This window comes from Astatotilapia calliptera, chromosome 4, assembly GCF_964374335.1.
Source record: "Astatotilapia calliptera chromosome 4, fAstCal68.1, whole genome shotgun sequence".
Lineage (NCBI taxonomy): Eukaryota > Metazoa > Chordata > Actinopteri > Cichliformes > Cichlidae > Astatotilapia > Astatotilapia calliptera.
The window spans coordinates 23,225,397-23,248,581 of record NC_137425.1 but is presented as its reverse complement, the minus strand read 5'-3'; the positions used below and the strand labels follow the sequence as shown (position 1 = coordinate 23,248,581).

The 23,185-nt window shown below is 40.4% G+C and overlaps 1 protein-coding gene across 2 annotated transcripts; it reads right to left on the bottom strand.

The window, feature by feature from the left end:
• Positions 1-822: 822 nt before the first annotated feature.
• LOC113021065 (uncharacterized) lies at positions 823-21,957 on the bottom strand. 2 transcript variants are annotated; one of them, XM_026165487.2, is made up of 19 exons: positions 21,286-21,957; positions 20,005-20,092; positions 17,731-17,779; positions 14,798-14,842; positions 14,593-14,681; positions 14,349-14,445; positions 13,676-13,818; positions 11,002-11,171; positions 10,572-10,675; positions 10,237-10,404; positions 8,617-8,768; positions 8,140-8,242; positions 7,969-8,041; positions 7,790-7,832; positions 7,364-7,693; positions 7,125-7,256; positions 4,241-6,313; positions 3,264-3,354; positions 823-2,692 (listed from the first exon to the last, which is right to left on the bottom strand). In XM_026165487.2, the coding sequence occupies exons 1-19, from the start codon at positions 21,449-21,451 to the stop codon at positions 1,463-1,465; spliced, it is 5,346 nt and encodes a 1,781-aa protein (XP_026021272.2). In that variant the 5' UTR covers positions 21,452-21,957; the 3' UTR covers positions 823-1,462. The 2 variants fall into 2 exon arrangements, with proteins under 2 accessions (XP_026021272.2, XP_026021273.2); XM_026165488.2 differs by having other exon boundaries at positions 13,676-13,815; positions 21,286-21,839.
• Between the last annotated feature and the right edge of the window lie 1,228 nt (positions 21,958-23,185).

Genomic DNA, 23,185 nt, shown 5'->3' with positions numbered 1-23,185 from the left:
ATATACTTTTCATGTTTGAACAATATAATTACGTACATTGTACTAACATGATAGTATATTGTACAAACATATAAAGTATATGAAAGTTAGTATGAAAGTTAGAACAATAAACTTTTCACGTTATAACGTGATATACTTCTATTTTTCTTTTGCCTGGGTGGCAGCTCTGCGCTTGCGTAAAATATTGATATAGAAGTGCAGTATGTACTAAATTGTGTTGATTGGCATGTCTGGTTTAAAAAAAAAAAAAAAAAAAAAAAGCCTATGCACATTTAAACGACAGAAGTTGACCCAAAGTGCACAATAACACTCCAGGTCTCCGACAAATCTATTTTCAAAATACACGAAAAGCTGAAAAGTGTGTTTTGTTGTATTATTAATTTTATTGTTGTGGAAAGTATAAATCACAATCATTTCATGGTCATTAAAACGTGTTCAGAAGTGATGACTATTCATCATCTCATAAATCATGACACACTGCTCTTCCCTTCATAAGCTGCCTTTATGGGTTAAAAGAAACAATATTGGCCTTATATTTAATTGGTATGTGATCAATGCCAAAACGTAAGCAAGATTATTGAGGGACATTGGCCTGCAGTGTTTTCAGAATAGTACATAAATAGCTGCTGCTTATTATATGTTGCTTGGTAGCTTGATCTATTATAATAGAATTTATCTGCAAAAATAATAAAGCTTTAAGGTAAAGATGCAATAGAAAGTCAAATCCAAAGTGCAGTGAAGTAGATGTACTGTATGTTAAGCCTGGAGTTACCACTTGTGCTCACTAGTAGTACCAGCAGACATCCAGACAGAAACCCAAGATTTTAGATTTTTTTAAATTATTATTTATTTCCCTCAAAACAGGAAAAACTAAACTTGCCTCTACTAAATCATTCATCTATCCAGCAGTTTTTAGATTAAACATAAAAGAAATAATAAATAAACAAAATGCAACACAGAGGTTAAATCCTAAATATTCACAGTAGGCTGTGCATTTTAAATGATCACAATCTTTTTCTCAGTAATCCAAACGCACCCCTGTGCGAGGCAAGGCAAATTATTGACTGACTATTCAAAATGTAAGATTTCCATCCATAGCAGATTCATGTGAATCGTAACTGCTGGCAGTCCTGAGCAAGTTGTAAACAAGTGCAAAAATCCTTCAAGTCAAAATAATTCAAGAGCGTTAAGGTTCACCGTGTGATTTCAGTCACATTCATTTTTTTGATTTTGTATAAAGTGCCATTTCTTCACAATTTTATACGAGGATTGCGAATGCTATAAATGAATTATGAAGATCTTAACGTGATACAAAACGTATCCTGGAGCAAAAATTTAACAAAAGTAACAACAACAACAACAAAAAACAAAATCCAGGCACCTGTTGGTCAGAGAAAATAAAACATCATTCAAGTAAATTTAACTTCATTTTTAGAGTCGAGGTGACACATCCGAGTGGAGATCAGTGGTTTTCCTTTCGTTTCCACCTGTCGGCCCCCTCTCCTCCGCTCTCTTCTGCGCCATCTGTTCTTTTCTTGGACTTCTTGTGTTTGTGTTTCTTCAGCTCTCCGTCCTGCGGCTGCTCCGGGGTCGCCTGCCTTTTCTCTTTTTTCTGCCTTTTTTGTTTCCTCTCCTTCTCTGTCCTCTTGTCGTCTTTGCTGTTCCCCTGGCTCGCTGACGAGCCGACGCTGCTGCTTCGGCTGCTGAGCATCTCCCCTTCCTCCAGATCCTTCCCTCCACCGAACCAGTTTTCTACTCCATCCACTTTATAATCAGCCTCATGCTCCCACCAGGCACTTCCTCCCTGCACAGCCATCATCCCTCGATTTTCTCTCCCCTCTTTGCCTTCTTTGACGAATTTCTCAGCCTTGTTTGGTTTACGCTCTTCTTTTCCAGCTTTGCTCTGCATTAACCCCAAATGAGGGGAATATCTTTGAGAGTATCCAGGAGATTCAAAGGGGAGCAGGTCTCTGCCTTTACCCCGGCTGTGGGAGTGGTGTGTCCCTGGAGCTCTGTCTTTATTTCGATCACTCCCTGATGAATCTTGGTGGTTACTGTGGTAGTGGCTGTAGTTTTTATCTTTGTATCTGAGATTCAATGATGGGTCTCTGTGTGTTTTCTGTGCATCTTTTTCAGGCAGGTTGGGTTCCCTGCTTATTGTGTTGCTTTCCCTGTTTCTGGCACTGGTGAATTTCTTGCTGGGACAGGATGAACTCTTGTTGCTAGCCTGGCTGCCCCCGTATTGCAGATCTGTCCTATCTGCATTGTGTGATGTTGAGAAGGAGTAAAACTGAGAGGAGGTGGGGAGAGAGGCAGTGCGTTTTTGCTCTTTGTCCCCGTCTCTCCCGCTTCCTTCCTCTCTTGTTTGTTCTTTTGACCTTTTCCTCTCTTGTTGCCTCTCCCTCTCTCTGTTCCTCTGCCTGTCCATCTCTCTCCTCGTATCCCTGCCTGCATCTGCAGACGTGGTGCTTACAGCTCTGTCTTTGCCACTAGAGGGAGCCACACTTCTGTGTGACCAGGAGCAAGCAGAGTCTCTCTCTTTCTCCCTGCCCCTCTCTCCCTGCTGTTCCTCGTCACCCTCGGCTTTGTTGGTCACTGACGGTTGAGGCAGAGTCAAAGAAACACGGTCAGTGTGAACTCTGACTTTTCCTTCATCCTCCTCATCATCTCTCTCCCATGTTGATCGGGGTGCCTGGGAAATAAAAGTAAAAATACAATGTGACTCAGATGTCATGACTTTTTTTTTTTTAAGGGAGTAAGTCATAGTAGCTTAAGCATCATTAGTTAATATTAATCTCTGGCACTCTTCCTCATGTAATCAGTTGTCCTGTCTCCTTCCCTTAACCCACAACTGGTTGTGACAGGTGACTGTTAAAAGGGAGTTTTTCCCTTTTTGAGTTTCTTTTTTTTTTCACTGCCACCGAGTGCTTGTTCACAGGGGGTTATCTAATTAGGGCTTTCTTTCTACTATTGTAGGGTCTTTACCTTACAGTATGAAGTGCCTTGAGGCAACTCTTGTTGTCATTCAGCACTATATAAATAAAACTGAATTGAGTGACAGAATGGTGGCACAGTGGTTGCCTGATACCAAGATCCTATATGTGAATCCATCATCTGGCCGGGGCCTCACTATGATGAGTTTGCATTCCGGTTCTCCGGCTTCCCCCCGCAGTCCAAAGGCACGCAGTTAGTAGGGTTCTACATTGGTTGGATGGATGAACTTAGGTGGTGGATGCTTATATAACCTCGGCTGACATACACACCTGAACGTGTACCAGCTCCGTCCATCTTTCTTGGGTGTATTTCTCCAACGTTTTCACCACTGTCCTCCTCTGATGACTCTCTTCTTCACGGCTGCCCAACACACATAGACAAGATTAAATATCACAGGTAATCTAATAAAAGAAGATATACAGCTGCAACACTAGATCTCTTTAGTCTTTAATTGCATCCTAGGATGTTGTTCTTTAGTCTTTGTAGATCCCTGAGGAGAAAATTACGTCCTGTGTTTTATGTGTTAGGAGCAGTGGGCAGCCACCCTGCAGAGACTAACTCGAGTAACAAGCCAGTGACTCAATTGAAGACCTGAGGAAAATTAAACTAGCATGTTTTAACAGTGAGGAAAATCTGAGATCCAAGAATGCATGTGAATGTTAGACAAGGTGCTTGCTGTGAAGATGTGATAAACAAATAGCAGCCGAGCTGGTGGGAAAAATGAAGATAAATTGATTAAGACTGCAAATTCTGCGCAGCTCTGATAGGAAAATATTTCCCTGACTGTTAAAGACCAATCCAGGGTATTATGTTCTTATATTACAGGTAAAACAGTGTTGAACTTAATTTACTTATTAATTATCTAATGTAAAAAAAACCAAAACTATAGTAATCTAAATGGCTGTTCAGATACATTTCGGGTTTTCTACCTGCTTCCACTTTTTCCAGTGAAAGCAAATACTGTTGTTCTTCGTTTAGGAACAGTTTAAACTGAATACACACGTTTAGGTTCAGCAGTTGTGTTCAGACAGAAAAAAAGACATGACGATGTCACCACAACTTGTAACAACTTGGTAAGGTCTGAAAATGTACTTTGATCTAGACTTTGAGAAACGCAATCATATTTTATTACCAGATCAGATAAGATAAGATTATTATTTAATCTAAACATTTCTTGGAAAATGCAGCTACAAAGATTAAAATGAAGACAGTTAAGAGAAAAAAATGAAAGCAGTAATGTTCTGACCTGCCATCACCCAGCTTGGTGTTAGGTCCATCTTGGTGGCCTTCATTTTTGCTCCTTGATGAGCTGAACCTCAATGTACCTTCCTCCCTCGTCATCATCTCGACACCTTCCTTTAGCTCGTCCCTCCACGCTTCTCTGTTTTCTTGCTCCTTCTGCGAGTCTCCCATCTCTTGATCTTTGTCGTCCTCTCTCAAACTCTCTTCTTCCCCCTTTCCTGTCTCACTCTCCTCCACTCCTGTGAGCGCACAGTGCCATAAGTCTAATTCCCCCTCGTCTTCATCGTCTTTTCTTTCTCTGGTGTCTTCCTTCTCTCCTGCCTTCGTTCCCTTATCATCTCTGAAGGTAAATTTGTCCCATGTCAGTCTTTTTTCTCCCTCACCTTGTATCAGTTTGTCTTCAGAACGGTCCTCCTGGTTTCTACTGGATTCCTTTTCATTTAGTTCACCTCTGTTGACCCTCTGCGCCTCCTCTCTATTTTCAGGGTAATTGATGTTTTCCTGCGCCTTCCCTGTAACCTCGTGTTTTCCATTGTTCTCCTCTGTCCTTTTGCCATCCAGGTTGATGTTGATGCTTATCTTCATCTGCGGTTTCACCTTCATCCCTTCCTCCCAGATGTCTTTCGCTGTCAGAGGCCATGTTTTCTTCTCTGACTTCTTCTCCATTTTTTGCTTCTCTTTGTCAAGTGGTTTCAGGAATTCACTAAGACGGTTTTCAGGCTTCTCTGCTGTTTTCGTTTTCAGGTGTTTGCCACTTTGCATCTCACCAGAAAGACTACCATCCCTTTCATTCTTCACCAGATCCTCATTCTTTCTTTTCCTATTCTTCTCTGATCTAGAGTCAGGAGTTTTGCTGCCTCCAGGGTTTTCTTCTCGCTCTTTGCTCGTCCCGTCTAGCTCTTTGTTGGGTTTTGCTTTGTGCTGTCTCTTCCCATCACTAAAGTCTAAATCTTTGCCTCTTTTCCAGCATTCCTCTCCTTCTGAATTGCTTCCTATGAATTTTCTTTCAGGTTGGTCTTGTTTCAGGACAGTTTGGTCTGAATCTTTCTGTACTGGCGTACTATGCTTGCAGGCCTTTGGTTCACTGCTGTGCCTCCTTTTGTCCTTTCTGCTGTCATCTCTAGAGCTTTCAGCATGAGGGGGCGAAGTCTCCTGTCCACTGTCTTCAGGTTGTTTCTTCTTCTTCTTTTGTTCATGTTTCAGTGGGCTCGACTCCTCCAGTTTTTTCAGTGGTTTATTGTCTGTACTCGGTCCTTGCAGTTTCATTTCCATGCTACTCTTTGAAAGCGTGACTTGTTTATGTCTTGACTTCTCATTGCACCTCTCAGTAGATGCTCTTGGCTGAGCTCTGTCTTCAGATGGCGTGGAGCGACCGTCACTGGACGACTGAGATGGAGGTGATCGGCTGTCATTAGCCTTATAAGACATAGAGGAACTGCTGTCACTGCATGACTGAGATGGCGTGGAGCGACTCTCGCTTGAAGAATGAGATGGGGGAGAGCGACTGTCACTGGATGACTCCGACGAGGGGGAGCAGCCATCCATCTCAACAGGGCATCTATCTTGTGGTTGGTAGCGAGAGTTTAAGCTGGCTTGTGATTGATTTCTGCTTCTGTCTGTGCTCACCCACTGAGGGGGAGGAGGAGGAGGAGGAAGACTGAGTAGGGGAACAGGCAGCTGGTGGAGCTGGTGATAGCTGCTGAAATATTTCTCATACCACTCTTTGTACTCATTCTTCCACTGCAGGTAGCACTCCCTGTCCAGCTCCAGGCTGTTTGCTCGACTTGTGCACGTGTTTCTGGAAATACTGTCCTCAGAGCGTGCCGCTTCCTTCCCTGAGCGTTCTCCCCGCTTCCTGGAGTGGTTGCTGCTTGAAGATGACTTCTTGCTAAGATGGCGACTGTGATGGCGGTCCTTTCTGCCTAATAGAGACTTGGACCTGGAATGACGAGCCCTTCGAGGTGAAGACGACGAGGACGGTGTAGGTGAGCGCGAGCGTTTATAACCGTAGGTATAAGAGCTAGGCTGGCGAGAGCGTGTGTGCAGGTCTCTCTGATGAGAGTAGGGAGAGCGGTGTCTAAAGAAGAAGAAAAAAAGAAAACACAAGACAGTTTTCACTGTATGGAAAATACATGGTTATTGGTTGGTGGGTGTTATTAGGTGGTTGTGGAGGAGTGGGTCGCTCACTAACAAGAAGGCCCCTTCAGTCTGTACCCTTGGGCAAGTTACCCCTGAGGTATGTGTTGGAGTGTGTGTGTGTGATTATTAGAAGGTGGAAACAATGGAGAGCTACAGGTACTCTGGCATTTACCTGAATGACAGACTTGACTGGAGGACCAAGAGTGATGCTGTGAACAGGAAGGGAATGAGCAGACTCTACTTTATGAGAAAGCTCTGATGTTGGAGATCTTCTACCAGCCTGTGGTACTGATAGAAGATCTCCATCATCATGAGTGGTACTGCTATTGTCTTCTGCTCTCCACCACAAACAACCCATCTCACCCACTCCAGTCTACACTACTGAAGCAGGGGAGCTCTTCTTCCCTCAAACTAATTCAACCCCACTTCCATAAAGAATGCTTCAGGAAATCATTCCTACTGTTCTCTTAGGTTTATACTGTACATACTATTTTTAATGACATTTGTACTACTCTACATTTGTACTAAATGTTTTTATATTATTTATTTACTCCACAAATGTAATGTGAATTTTCAGGTTTTTAAACATAACAATGCTGTTGGGTTTTTTTTGCTCTGTATTTGTCCTGCATGTTTTTAGTATACAAGTCAGTTTCTGTCAGTCCTGAAGATTTTCAATTCAGGATGGTGCAAAACAGCAAAATGCAAAATACTGTAAATAACATTTCTGTAAAAGGGCCACAAAATACCTTGATCTGCTTCTGGAGCGAGAGCGAGACTCAGAGTGGCTTGAAGAGTGAGAGTAGGAGCAAGAGGCCTTGGTTGTAGAAGACTTTGAATGTGAAGAGGAGCGTCTGTAGCCAGATGCTCTTTGAGGTGACCTGAGTGACAAAAAGTGACATGTAAAGATATAAAATATACATTATGTTCAGTTCATCATGTACATCTATAGGATAGTATAAACATAATGCTGTAAGCAGGTACACACCTCTCTTTTTTCTTTCTCTGATACTTGTACCACTCCTGGGGAATGAGGCGAGGGATGGGGGAGGAGGTGGTAGTAGAGGAGCAAAGGGATGGGATAGGGGTACCCTGGGGGGCTGGAAGGGTCCAGATGGGTGTGGCAGGTGGGTATCCAGGAGGGTAAGTGCTGTGCGACTGTTGAGCTGATAAGTACGTGTGAAAAAGTGGGGAGGGAAAAAGAGGTGGTGGAGTATTTGAATATGAAGAGGAGGATGATGTGGAGGGGATGGTAGAAAGCTGCTGGGTATTAGATTCAGTCTTTCCTCCAGTGAGACAAACCAAAGATGAAGAAGAGCTATAAGGAAGGTACATGAAAGGTAAAAGATGTCAGTGTTTAAAGAGTGGAAAAAGGAAAATACAAACCCCTAACTCAGAAACACACACTACCGACCTCTCCAAGCTGACTGAGGATTCAGGGTATACTGGGGTTGCACCTGTTGATTCAAAGAAAAAGTGTTTTTTTCCCTCATTATTTCCTGATTTTAGTGACATTACTGGCATGTGTCTAAACACAAGGTTAACAGTAGGGAATAGATTATCACACACTGATACTGTTTATTAGTCACTCACCTGAGCAGGAGTGTTGATTCTCTTGACTGACGCTACCTGTCAGAGGCTGCTCTGCTGCTGGAGTGTCATCATCCTAAACAGACACAAATGCCACAAGATTTCATTAAAAAACACAAACAAAAAAACGTTATTATTGAGTGAGAATGACTGTTCCTGTATGAATGACCTCACCGGTGTTATGGGCTGTGACGGTGGATCAGTCGGATCTTTGTTTGAAACCTTTCCAGACAGGGCAGCACCTGCTGAGTCACTGCACATCTTTCCTTCAATCTCACTGAGTAAATACATCACAGTCAGCACAACATGATCGCAATCATTTAAATTCTCCTCATTCTTACCTCTTTAGCAGCACTGCAAAGCTGTAGCTACAGTGAAATTACTCCTTTTTTATAAATGGCAGCGCCAGCTATTTTAAAACCCTTTGATTTTAAGTTGGAAATACAGTAGTTAAATTCACAGTTTATCGTTAGACAACGGAGCGTTACTTCATTGTCAGGCAACACTAGGAGCTCCCAAACAGCTTTAAGTGTGTTTTCACTGCTGTCTGGCTGGAGTGGGACATCTTCAACATCCTCAAATATTATGAAGATCGTCCGCAATGTGGATGTAGAAATACCCATGTAAAAATCAGTGTAATATTATACATACTTCTCAGATATTTCTAGCTGGTTTTCTAGAGGCTGGAGGGATGTGCCTGCTGTGTCATTCTCAGAGGCTGGGTCTGTAGTTGCAGGTTGAACCTCAGAGACTTGAGACTGTGGTGGTATATTTGCAGTCTTTAGATGATCCAGAAGAGAGTCCTGAACAAGGGGTATACCAAGAAAACATTGCAGAGATCAAAATCCAGTGGAACAAACAAGGGAGCATGAATGCTAAGGAAGATCTTTGTAAAACAGAATCCCAAAGCTTAAATGATTATTCGTAATGATGGCTAATTTACTGGGCTGATCTACAGAATTAAATTAAATTAGATGTTTTTTTTTACGATTGCTGTGCCACACATAAGACGAGTTAACTTATAGAGCAAATTAACAGCAAATGGTGAAAAAACAGAGGTATTTTACTCTTGCAACAGCAGTAGAAAACAAAGTTTTCTTAGTTTTTAGTAACTTTCTAAGTTTACCACAAATAGATCTTAATTGAATCGAGTCCTCATCAGCTCTGTCGCTCTCTTTGTATTTTGTCTCTCAGGTTAAATACCTTTTGGACAGCTTTTTATTGCTTGTTAACATAAGTGCAATAAAACTTAATATGCTGTTGTGAACTTTATTACCATTGTTTTCTCAACAATTTCTTCTTGTGTGCTACACTCCTTATACGATACAGTGCACACACAAAACTAGAAACCGGGTAAGAAGAAACTATCATGACTGCAAATTAAAGGAAACTGCAAGAGTTTTAAAAATGATTTTAGTCATAAATATGAATTTAGCATTTCATATTCTTTTCATTTGTCCCTTTAAAAAAAAATAAAGTTAAGGGATGATGTTAAATCAAGTCTAATGTTGCCTCTTCTTTACAGTGAGAAAGGTTATTAATTTAATAATAGTACTGGAACTTCTTTTCAGTAGATACCCAAAGCTGAGGTGTCTGTATCAACATCAGGCCTGAGAAAGTTGGATCACTGCAAACATTTCATCAAAGCCAATAAACGAAACCAATAATTTACAATAGAGGAATATAGTACATTAGGACTGTGCGACATGGCAAAATATATCAAGTGATGATATTAAAATGTCTATTGTTCCTTTAGATGACGCTTTGCAATAGTCACCCCGGCACCACAGGAAGGACCAGCCAAAAAACATCCGGGTTCTCATTCCTAAACGAGGGGCTAGAGCCATCAGGTGCTCAAAATAAATCTCAGAAGAAGAACAGTGACCATTACAACTTATATTTGTAAATATATAGAAAATATATAGAAGCTCTTATATGACTGCGTGGGGTCATTTAGTGTGTGTTGCTACAGGTTAACATAAGGCTGATATTGATATGTTTAAAAAGTACTTTTGATTTGGTTATTATATAAAATATTCACTGAATTTACAGAAAATGCACTATACTGTGATTTATATCATTATCAGGATAACAGATGACTTATATCAGGATATGAGACATGTGTACATGCATGTTTCTTCTTTGGGCAAATACAGAATGTTGCAGAGACCTACCAAAGGTCTTACCCTGAAAAGAAAACAGTAATTATATTATTTGCAGGTTCTTTATTTTTCCTGCCTGCCAGATGAAACATATTATTAAAAGGCTCACCTGCTGGCTTTGGGATGACTGCTGAGGTTTCTGTGGCTGGCTCTGCATGGGCAGAGGGGGCGGGGTAGGGACAGAGGGGGCTGGAGTTAGATTTTGAGACTGGGATGTGGCTGGTTTTCTTTTCAAGCTTTTGTCTTGTCCTTGTTCTTTCTTAAAACTGTTGACAGCCTGTGGTGGGAGAAAAATGGATGGAGAGCAAAGTGAATGCTGAATACTGAATCTTCTGGTGTGACGTTACAGATCAACAATACAACATTAACTGTACCTTGAAAAAGAAAGCATTATTACAAACATTTAATCTATAATATATAATTATTATCACTCTGTCAATTCACCTGTCTGAGAAATTTATTGGCTATCAAGGTGTCAGGAGAGACTTCTAATTGTTCGCAGGTGGGACAGATATGGTACTCTGATTCCAACAAGGCAGTGCGAATACCTGAGTGAGAGAAAAGGAGATTAAAGAGCAACCAGAGCACTGTTTATTTGTACAATAATGTGACACAGTCCTACAGTTTGAAGCAGTGCCGTGCTTTCACTGTCGAGAGTACAGACTGTACATGCACTTGTGTTTCTGCTGCTTTTGGTAGGCAAAATTTGCACATTTTTGCTGAATCTGTGATACACTTAAACATTTCTACAATTTTGTACTTTGTGTAATTAAATTTTTGAGTTAGTAAGAACTGGATATATAGATATATTAGGTTCAGGTGATTAGATGTTTAAACTATTAATTTATCTTATGTGTGTGTAGCAGACACTCACATTCATCACAGTAGCTGTTTCCACAGCAGGGTATGACCACGGCATCAGCCAGCAGTTCATTACAGAGCAGACAGAGGAGCTCGCCAGGTATGGGATCATCCTGGTCTTCAGACTCGGGCTCCTGTGCAAGGAAGGGAGGTTTCTCCTTCTTGCCAATAGCATATGCCTCTCTATGGACAGAAAAAAGTACATGCACATTTACTTTTGTGTCCAACCCACTGTCATTATTGCACTTTTCTGTTGCGCTGTCTTATGTTTGTATCGTTCTGTTCTGTCTGGTGTTGCATTGTCTTTGTTTTGGGTTTTTTTGCAATTCCTGCAATTTTTTTTCACACTTGCACTTTATGTAGTCCTGTGTTGATTGTCTTTTATATGTAGCACCATTGTCTTGGAGGAATGTTGTCTCGCTTCAATGTGTACTGTACCGCTGCACATGGTTGAAATGACAATAAAGCCTCTTGACTTTTATTTATTAACAGGATGCTTTTAACTAGATTTACTTCAACTGGGTACCTTTAAGAGAAGGCTGTTAATTTGACATTTGACTTAAAAAATGGCTACTAATAAGCCAAAAGTATAGAGCATGGACTGAAAAGGAGGATATCTATCTATCTATCTATCTATATAAAATACAGCTCTCTTTCAAATAACGACTCGTTACAACAGTGGTATGCAGAAGAGCATCTCTGAATGCACAACATATCCAACCTACCTGCCACTCCTGTCAGCTGAGAACATGAAACTGAGACCAAAGTTCACACAAGCTAACCCAAATTATAAAATGGAAGGCTGGAAAAATGTTCTTAATGTGTTTTTCTAAGTTTAGGTCTGCATCCATCACTACACCCAAATTTCTCGCCTGGTTTGTGGTTTTTGGGTGTATAGATTGAAGTTCTCTGGTGACCTGTAATCGTTTTTCTTTGGCGCCAAAGACTATTACTTCAGTTTTGTTTTTGTTTAGTTGGAGAAAATTGTGGCACAACCAGTCATTAATTTCCTCAATGCATTTACCAAGAGCCTGTACAGGGCCTCGGTCTCCTGGTGACATTGTGATATATATTTGTGTGTCATCTGCATAGCTGTGGTAGTTTATTTTGTTGTTCTTTATAATCTGTGCCAGTGGGAGCATGTAAATGTTAAACAGAGGGGGTCCCAAGATGGAACCTTGGGGAACTCCACATGTGATACTTGTCTGCTCAGATGTGAAGTTACCTATTGATACAAAGTATTTCCTGTTTTCTAAGTATGTTTTGAACCAGTTTAGTACAGTTCCTGAAAGTCCTGCCCAGTTCTCCAGTCGTTTGAGTAATATGTTGTGGTCAACTGTATCAAATGCTGCACTGAGATCCAGTAAAACTAGGACTGACATTTTTCCACTGTCTGTATTCAGACATATGTCATTAAACACTTTTGTCAGAGCGGTTTCAGTGCTGTGGTTCTGTCTAAAACCTGACTGGAAGGCATCATAGCAGTTATTCTGTTTTAAGAAGTAATTGAGCTGTTGAGAAACTGCTTTTTCAATGATCTTACTTAAAAATGGGAGATTTGAGATCGGCCTGTAGTTTTTCATTTGTGTCTTGTCAAGATTGTCCTTTTTCAGTATAGGTTTGATTACAGCAGTTTTTAGTGGTTCTGGAAACACACCTGATAATAAAGAAAAGTTGACGATCTGTAACAGGTCTGACTCTAAAGTCTTTGAGACCTTTTTGAAAAAACTTGTTGGCAGGACATCTAAACAGCAGGAGGAGGAGTTCAGTTGACCTAAGATGTCCTCCAGGTCTTTGCTGTTAATAGGGTGAAACTGTTTGATGGTGTTTAAACAGTTTTTCGGTGGACACAGTACATATCCTGGATCTGCTGTTGATGTACCAACTGCTTGTCTAATCTTTTGGATTTTGTCTGTGAAGAATTTGGCAAAGTCATTGCAGGCCATGGTTGAATGAAGGGTTTGTTAGCCTGTCAACTGTAGAAAATAAGACCCGAGCATTATGGCTGTTTTTAGTGATGATGTCAGAGAAGTAGGACCTTCTTGCACTCCTCAGTTGTAAATAAAATGGAAGGCTGGAAAAATGTTCCCTGTTCTGATGAGTCTTGATTTCTGCAGCAATATTTGAATGACAGGGTCAGACCTTAAACTTAACAGCTTGAAAGCTGCCTTGTATAAACAGTTCAGGGTGGTGGTGTAATGCTGTGGGGGATATTTTCTTGGCACACTTTGGGCCACTTAGTATTAAGTGAGCTTTGTTTAAGTATAGTTGCTTTGTTCCATATTATTGCTGACCATGTCTGTCATGACCACAGTGAACCCATTTTTTGATGGCTTCTTCCAGTAGGATAATCCACCTTGCCACAAAGCTCAAATGAGCTTAAACAGTTTTCTTAGCCATGACAATGAGCTCACACAATCCAGTAAAACACCTCTGGCATGTGGTCAAACAGCAGATTCACATCATGGAAGTGCAGTCGACTGATCTGCAACCTAATGTGATGCTGTCATGTCAACGTGGACAAATCTCTGAGGAATGTTTCCAGTACCTGGTTCAATCTATGCCACGGATAATAAATGCATTTCTGAAGGCAAACTCTAAGAAAAGTGTAAATAAATGTATTTCCTAACGGTCAAACAAAAGAAACATTAATAAACACACACAGTAACACTTTAATTAACACTCACGCATCTATGGCAGGGATTGCATAGCGCCCACAGTTGGTCAGCTTGGCGCCTTTAATGTTGGGATCATCCACTTCGACCATGAAGGAACGTGGGATGCCTGTGCTCTTCTTTATCCTCACAGGTGCCTCAGAGTTTTTATCCTGCTGTCAAAGACAGAAACATCTACATTTAAAGGCACACATTCCAGCTTTATATTTAAAAATAATAATTTCTTGTCTGGTAGACCATCTTTGCATGATTGATATGTTAAATAAATCCTCAGCCATGAATCCTCTAGCTGAAACAAGATACTCTGATTGCCTCATCCTTGCAAACTGAAGGTTTGAAAAGCAGATGGGTGAAGCTTTTGTGCTCACAGCCAGAGGTATCTCAGTGAGATGACCATATTAGGATAACTCGCTGACGTAATATGGAGCCAATAGAAAAAGAAACTGCACATGTGCTTATCTCATTATCTGGAACCTTGGCCGTTTTTAATATGTTGGCTAAATAATAAATATAACAGAAATCCAGGAAAAGCATTACAGATATCTGAAGTACACGTGAATACGCAAACACTATCAGCACTCAAAGAAATTATACATTTCTACATTGTTTACTCACCCAGGTTTATTTTTCAATTCACGATTTGTACAAGTAGCTAAGTCACTTAACAGATACATTATGGCCTTACCCCGCTGGAAGGACAGTTCCTGATGTGGTGTCCTGGATTTCCACAGCGATAACAGGTGTAATTCGCAGAAAGGACATTGCTGGGTTTTGTGTTTAAACTGGAGAATAATAGGAAGAGCCGAGTGAGAATGTGTAATGTAAAAAAGGACATCAACCAATAAAGAAGGAAGACGTAAAGAGAGATATGAGAACATGAGAGGAGTTTAAGAGATGGAAACTCGACAGTGTGAGGATACATGACTCACTTCATGGGGTCATAGATGGACTGATTTATCATAACTTTGATCTTATCCTCCTCTGATGCATCCACATCAACCAGGTTAGCCATCTGCATCTAAATGCATGATGTGCAGCATACACAAAGACGTCATTTGAGGATCAGTGTTCAGCTTGGACTGAAGCATGTAAACCAAGATAAACTTGCATAACAGAAATAGAAAATAGCATTACCTTGGAGAAAAAGGACAGGGCTCTTGTCGAACTGTGATCATCCATCTGTTAGAATTAAACACAAAAAAGTTTCATAAAAGTAATCATGACGGCCGCCCCCGGTTACCCAGCTTGTGGAAAAAGATTAAAATTGTTTATCCAAAAATGTCTGAAAATAAAGTTTGAGGTTTGACATACAAGCATACACAAAACAAGACATTTGAGCTACAAACCTTTACCCCAAACTGGGCTAAACCACAATTCAAAGTTTTAGTTGTTACTTTCAGTTTGTTTTACGAAATCACAAGTGTCATTTAAATGAACATAAAATTTGCATCAGCATCCATCTGTGATTTTCAGTGTGACTGATCACTGTCCACACAGCTCACACTGCATTTCTCCAAACTCTTGAATTTAAAATGTAAAGAAAACTTTACAAAGCATCCTGGGAATGTACACTTGTCCAGCCAGCGTTTTTCTGTCTAAGCATCTATTTATGTTATCCTCCTCTACTGTGCTGGAACAGAGGAGCAAAGAAAGAAATCCAAACTGTGTGTGTGATAGAGGCCGTGAATTGTTGGACAGGAAAAACCTGTTTAACAGGTTCTGGTTTAGTAGCCTTTAAATGGAAACACTGTAGAAACGCGCATGCAGAAACGCGCATGGCCCCAAGAGGATTAATCCTGTGAGCTTTACCAGCTTGAAACGGAGACTTTTTGCTAAGACCAGAATGTCTCTGTTGGACTGTTGTGAAAGTTTTTTTGCAGCTTTCAGAGCTGTAACTGCTTTAATGAATCTTTAGCCTCATGTAGATCAGTAGTTTGATTTGTACAAATATTTGGCTGATAGGCCAGAAAGCATGCCAAATAGGTATATTAAACTAAGATAAAGATAAAACATCCCTGAAGTGAGCCTTTAGCTGAAGCTCCTACTATAAAGAGAAATTAAATACACCAGCATGGGAGTATACTCATTACTTCAAAAAGATATGCAACATTTCCCCCCCCCCCCAAAAAAAGGCACATACAGTACACATATGACTCAATGTTCAACATTATGAAGGTCAAAAGATGGTACTCTGAAACATCCGTTTCGCTCTGATATCATCATTTAAGCACGTCAGCTGTAATAATTTATACCCAAGTTATGTTATACAGGAGCTGCTGATGTGAAGGGGGGGTAGCTCAGTAGGTAGAGTGGTGGCCCCATGATCGGAAGGTCGGGGGTTCGACTCAACTGAACGGCTACCCTGAGGTACCCCTGAGCAAGGTACCGTCCCTACACACTGCTCCCTGGGCGCTGCATTGTTGGCTGCCCACTGCTTCACTGGGTGAATGGGTTAAATGCAGAGGAACTATTTCCCTATGGGGACTAACACATACACATTAAGAAGTGTTGTGGCTACAATTCTTTGTTAATGTAACACATTTTTGTAAACATCTAAAAAGTCCAAATTCACACTTACACCACTTACAATGTAATTTATAGCTAAAGCCGCCACTTAAACCTTAAAGTTAATGACACATTTAAAATGCAGCATGCAAGTTAAAAAGAAACACCTCCTGACTGAACTACATGATATTGTTAATGTGAATTTCAGGTGATGTCTTTTTGGTCTGCAGCTCTCTGTCTCTACAGCTTTGATTCCCAATACCAGTATTGTGCAAGCCGCCCAGCACGAGGAATCCAGTATAAAATGGGTGGAGTGGCCCTATAAGCTTGTTAAACGGCCAGTGATTCCATTGTCTTTTCTCTGTGTAGAAGTGTGTATTAGCGTCACTCTTCACAGTGAAGAAACACATACTCAGTACATAACACAGCTTGATATAAATAACTTTATTGGTAGAAAAAAAAAAACAAAAAAAAAAAACAACAACACAAAATTAAAAAGTCTGTCCAAGTCAGTCCAACAGACTCAAAAGACTAAGAAGAGTGGCAGACACTTCTCCTACTGAGAAACCAAAGAGAGAAATCAGGTCAGTGCACACCAGTTAAGACTGCAGCAAGTGAAAGCTTGACTTTACCATCTTTAACTGAATTACACACAAGACCGCACTATAGTGTTTTAGAATGAAATACTTACAATGCACAGCTTGGTCCCTGAGGAATGAGCTTCTTTTGTTCTTGTTATAGATCAGAGACTAAGCCTTTTTAGCTGTTGCTTTAGCAGTCGATGGCATTTATTACTTAAAGGCGTGTAACATGACATGGCTGTACAACTCTAAATCTGCATATTTCTTCACTTAAAGGGTGTCTTCTAATAACGCTGTCCATTACACCAAGGGAGTGATTTCAATTATGGTGGTTCTAAATGAATCACATTATAAATACTCAGTAAGAATTTGAAACTTTACAGCAGCCTGATAAATTAAAGTTATGCAGTATTTGCCCAGAATTGATAGAATTTAGACCATAAAAAGTGCAAAAGTGGCTTCTGGATGAGGCACAACTGGGCAGTGCCAGCATCATTAAACAGTTGGGTTTATCAGCTGTGAATAGCTGGCCTGCATGATAATGTTTGACCCACCCGCGCAGCTCCACCTCCCACAGACAGATACTGAACAATCTTCAACAATAGACGCTGACTGGTGACACAGCAGCTTGATAACATAACAGTTGAGAATATTTATTTAATAAAAGTGAGCACATACGACCTGTTTAATTGTAAACTTTTTTCTTTTTAAATGTTTTTTTTAAAAAACTTTTTTTAGTCAGTTATCTTCAAGCACTTAAATTGTTATACTGCGATTGTAAAATACATGATTCCCATCAGCTTTGATCCATTTAGTCTGCTTAATTAAAGAAAACGATGCATGTCACATGTATTCTATGTATTATTATTCTTTGTTATAAAATGCAGCATGCCATTTTTAAAAGACACAGCCTTAAAAAAAAAAGTGCGTGTTTTGTGGAGCTGAAGGCAAAGTGCTGTGGGATGTGGTTTGGCTACATACTGCTCTGCTGGCTCCAAAGGCGTGGTGAAGCTGGACCTCTGATCGCTCACTGAAAAACAACAAAAAAACATTTTTAAACCTCCTCTACGACGGTGTGAGGCACAGATTTTTTTTCCCCTGACAGAAGTCAGTTGTCCATATCCAAACAGTCTTTGATGTGAATTAAAGAGCACTTTTAAAAGCTGCTTCAGTGAAAGTGATGGATAATGAAATCTACAACGGAGTGCTTTCTTTTGTTCAGAAAAGTGCAGACAAAGCAGGCAAATCAGGTTACAGCAGTGTGCATTAAACAAATCAAGAAGATATCTTCCTGCAGTGACCTTAAAATAAGATTTCTGTGTTTTTCCATACAGAGCATTACCTGCCGAGGTGCACAGCAGGGACAGTAGCACACAGACATAATTTTATATATCAAGAACAACAATCCTGAAAGCTGCCTACTTGATTTGCCTACTCACACTGCTGAAGCTCCACATTGGCCTAAAAACAAACAGAACAGGAATGCAGAGTTTGTCCCCTGTGATTACATTGGAAATACCCCAGGAAGGCAGTTCTTGATGTCCACTCAACGCAAAGGGCAATTTCTGAAATGCCAGCAAAGCACATGGGCACCTGTGAACAACTAGCAAAACTGAAAAGGCTGAATATTTTCTGTCTCTGAGAGACACATTGGGAGCGTTAACACACTCAGAAGAGTGCATCAGAAGAGTTAATACAAAGGTACATAGAGGCTGAAGTTCAGTTCCTGTGTTGTTTAGATCTGATGGAACAGAAAACAGTGAATCAAGTCAGAGCTTGAATGATTCATAGGTCAGCATTAAGGGGCTTACCAAAGCAAAACCATGCCTCTAAGAATGATCAAGGATGAGGACTGGACTGAAAATGAGTAAAAAAAAGCAGCCAATGTCCAAGGAAAAGCAGTGAAAGACTTTCAGAAAGCCTTGAATTATTGCTGAACACCACTTTAAATTAAATAAATAAATAAAAGTCTGGCTCCTGGGAAGTAAAATATACAGAAATGACAAGATTTGGGAAAGTGTTATATGAAATGAATAAGCGTCTTGAGGCAACTGTTGTGATATGGCGCTATATAAATAAAATCAAATTGAAATTTAATTGAAAGATGTCAACATTGACAATTATTTCGTTTGAAAATATCCTCATATTGAATTAACAACAAAATGTTTACACAAAGTTAGAACTGGGACATTTTTTAAGTCTCTGGGAACTATTAACCTGCATTTGTACACGCAGCAATGAACCACATGCTCAACAATAGTTTTCTTGAGCACATGCAGTCAGTTCCACTCCCTCGTCTAGAGATTTTGCTAGATTACAAAAATCTTTTAATTACATTAATTACAGAAGGTGACAAAATCCTAAATTTTTTTGTACATCTTATGTTGAGAAATACTGTTGAGAACACTATTGGCCAAAGCATAGCACGCCTTTCATTACAGAATATTTTCTAAATTAGATACACTTGATATTTGTTTGGACAATGTTGAATAAAAACAAGGTATGAATGATCACTGCAGTCTGTTTTTATTTACATTTTAAAAAGTGTCCAAGCTCTTTTTAGAAACATAGTTAAGAATGATTGTGATTTATTGTTGTTTTTTGTTCGTGTGTTACTGCTTTGAGGATAAACAAGTCCCCTCATGCAGGTGGAGAGCTCATTTTCTGCTTTTAATCTTGTTGGCAGTGTTACGCCACCAATTAGCCCTAATTCCTCTCACCAGTCTGTAGGGTGCTGACACGGCTAGTCACATGACCGCCAGTCTGTTCCAGCGAGGTCCTGCTTTCCAAGCATAAAACCCACAACACTGCTGGTTCTACTGCGTAAGCCTGACCAGTGATTTGGGTAACCACTGAGTTTGTCACCATGTAGTTTCCTCAGAGTATTTTCTCATGGTCATGTCATGCAAAATCCTCAAAACTGAAATGGCCTCTACCAGCAAACCAGTGCTTTTCATGAACCACAGCAAAAGCTTTACAGTCAATGACAAAATACAGCAAATTAAGATAATTTTTCTTATTAAAATTATGTTTTTTGGGGTCAAGGTAGACTCTTATTAGCTTAACTGAATCTTTAGCTAGTATCCACTGCTACCCCTGGCTCTTGATAAGTCCTCTTGCAGTGAAATCTCAAAACTGTAGGTAAAGCTTTGGATTCCAGGTTGTAGCTTGCTGAGGCAGGGTGGAGCCTTTGCTATGGCAGGGACTAATAACAGTGCAGGAAATCAGATGGCAACTCCAAAAATATAGACTCACTTGTTGTGGGTCTTGCTGCTCGAGCTGGGGATCCGTCTGACGATGACAGATGAACCTTTGGGGATCAGACTGTCACTGTCAGTGTACTCTGAGAGGGAGAGATGAAGATAGCGAGGCTTTAAGGGTAATGATTAGCTCACCAGAAAGAATCTTAACTGGAATCTTACAAAACGAAAGAAGATAAAGAGCATAAGATTAGGTCTCAACTTGACTGACAAGCCCAATAGGTAATAATGTAAAGTCTAATGTAAAGTGCTGGGATTGCAACAAAGATAGACTTATCCATTTGTGAAAAATGTCTGTCACAGCAGTCAGCTTCCCCAGGTGACATTTTGTCTGACCAAAACACCATAATCCAAAGATTTTCATTTATCATACTACCACCACACTACCACAAAAGATACCCTTTAAAAAAAAAAACAAAGACAAACAAAACTAAACAAACTACCCATAATTCCAAACGCCTCCACCCACCAGGAGCAGGTGAACTGGAGAATACGGTCCTGGGTCAGTATCCCATACAAACTGGCTTGAGGTGTTGTGACAAAGACAAAGTCCACCCAAGACGTTGATATAAATTAAAAATAATTTATTAAACACATTTTAATTTTCTGTTCTTTTCCAGCATTGAGCCCTCATAACTTCATGAAAAGCTTCTGATTGCTTGATGACATGCTCTGTTACCTGAGCCACAGCCGCCCCACAATAGCCAAACATCCCAATGAACTTGTATCACCCTCATGTGCAATATTCACAACAAACCTGCTCCATTACACTTATTTGATCCACCCCCATCCTCTTACAAAGTTCATTACATATTTAATCTATTTTTTGGCCATGTTTACTTTTTTGTTCATGCCACAGTATATGACAGCAAATACTCTAATAGCTCATTCATGTGCATGTGCATCTGGGAGCTCTTAAGCATATGGTAATGAATAAAGAGGTGCTCCTGTTCCACCTTTGCTATTTTTAACTCAGGCTTCCCCTGAGACTTGCACATGCACTGACAGGGCTCACCCACCACCACCATCAGGCCTCACGATTAAAAGCACGAGGCGTAAAAGCGGCAGGAATGTAGCCCATTCATTAGGCCCTTTTGTCCTAGCTTGACTTTTCTGGACCCCCCCTCCCTGCACTGTTTAACCTGAAAGAGGTGACGCAACGCTTACCTCTGTCTCCAAACAGCTGTGATAGCAGGACCACGCGCTTTCCGACAAAGTTGAAGACGTTGACTTCAGTTTAAACAAGCTCGTTATCAGTGCACACATGTTTTATTACCTTCTTTGGTCTGCGCGTTTGTGATCTGCAGGTCGCAGTCCCCGGCTCGGAGCTTCTCTCTGCCCATGATCTGCCTCTTCAGCTCATTCAGCGTGATGTGCACGCCATCAAAAACCACCGTGTCGTAGCTGAGTCTGGAGGAGAATTTATAATGAATGTGAGCCATGATGAGAAAAAAACCTCCCTCAGTCCAAAGTTGACTAAAATCCGACAGCTGACAGCTTTTCTGCGATGCCAGGAAACCTGCACTGTGCCAGTTGCTATGGGACTACAAAGTTAGCTAGCTGACGTTAGCAGCCGGTGCACCGAGCGATAGCGGTTCAGTGCTAACAGGCTGAAGCGTCAATTAACAAGTGCCTCACGAAAAGTGGCTTTTACGTGATGACATGACCCGACGTCTGCTCCGACAGCCACAGAAATTCAAATAAAAGCGCCTTCAGTCGGTTTCGAGTCTATTTTGAACTTTTATTCGCAATAACGTTGCTCTCGATCTCGAGGAGTTCGCTGACAGAAACCACCAGCTGTTTCCACCAGCAACGGCTCGTCAGCACAGGGCACGCTCCAGCTGATGGCGCGTTCACGTGACACCCCGCAACTTCCGAGCCTCCAACTTTACGCCAGCTCACTCAGCCGTGCGTGGTGATTATAGAGCTAACAAATCGCACATGTTCCTAACGCTTTCAACGCATCCAAATAAAACGCTTCTAATTGCGCAATACCAAAGTGAGTATTGCGCAGATAGCAACGAGGGGAGGAATAGTGCAGCAAACTCTTCGTTTCGTCCGTTAAATCGTTAAGAAAGGCATTTTTTAAAAAAAAAAAAACGAAAAAAAAACCATCAAATCACTCTTTGCCGAATGTAGTTATTCTAACCAGTGCATATGTAATTTCACCAATGCCATGTTTTGTTGTTAAATAATTAAACATTTCTTTAATTATAATATTATCTGTAAAATCTTTGCCGTGAGATATCCTGGCACAATTCTTAGTGAGGACAGCGAGAATTTAAGCCTGCTACATCATGTCTAATCATAACTATGTTTTGTAGCTGATGAAGATTGGTTATACCATAACGTTGTAATTTAATAAAATAATAGTAGGCTAAGTGAGACAGTGTCTTGAGGTTAGAATTTAAGATTTGTCTTTTTAAAAAAAAAAACTTTAAAAAAAAAACCGCTCCTATGAGCACTTGTCATTCATTTGGGTCTGTCGTGTCTTTCTCAACTAGTTTTGCCATCCAAAATATTTGATTTGATAACTTAAAATCTCGAGTTATTTTCTTAATTTCTAGTTATTTTTTCTGAAATTTGAGATAAAATTGTGGCAGGAACAAGCGTCCATACATTAAAGGGTGAGTCCGTGTTCTTGTTGTTTCTTAGCGTTGAAGGGCTGTTTTTGCCTTGTCACTTGAAGGCAGCATTTGCTTCCTTACAGTAGTTCACCTGTTTTTGGCCTAAGGGAGTGTCAAAGGCAGACTCGAATTCCTTTGAAAATTGCACGATCACTTGTCCAATTCTTTTTTTCCTTCCTTCTTTTTAGTTCTTTTTCCTTTCTTCCGTCTTCTTCTTCTTTTCTGTAAACTAGGTCCCCTTTCAACATAACCAATATCTCCATTAAAGAAAAACAAAGAAATAAACAAACAGCAAAAAACAACAACAAGGAAGTAACACAGAGGATGGAATAAAATCACATTATTTATATCAAGTAAGACTACACATCAGGCACCATTGGGTTAGTGTACAGTAATAATCCACTAGAGGGACTCAAAGCACCATTTATGATGCTTTCCTGTTGGCTGAATTTTAGTATGGTGCAGTATGAAGTCAGTCTAAAAGGTTCAGATTTTGACTCATTTGGAGCAACAGTCAAAGTAAAACATGCTTCTTTTTTTGCCCCGTTT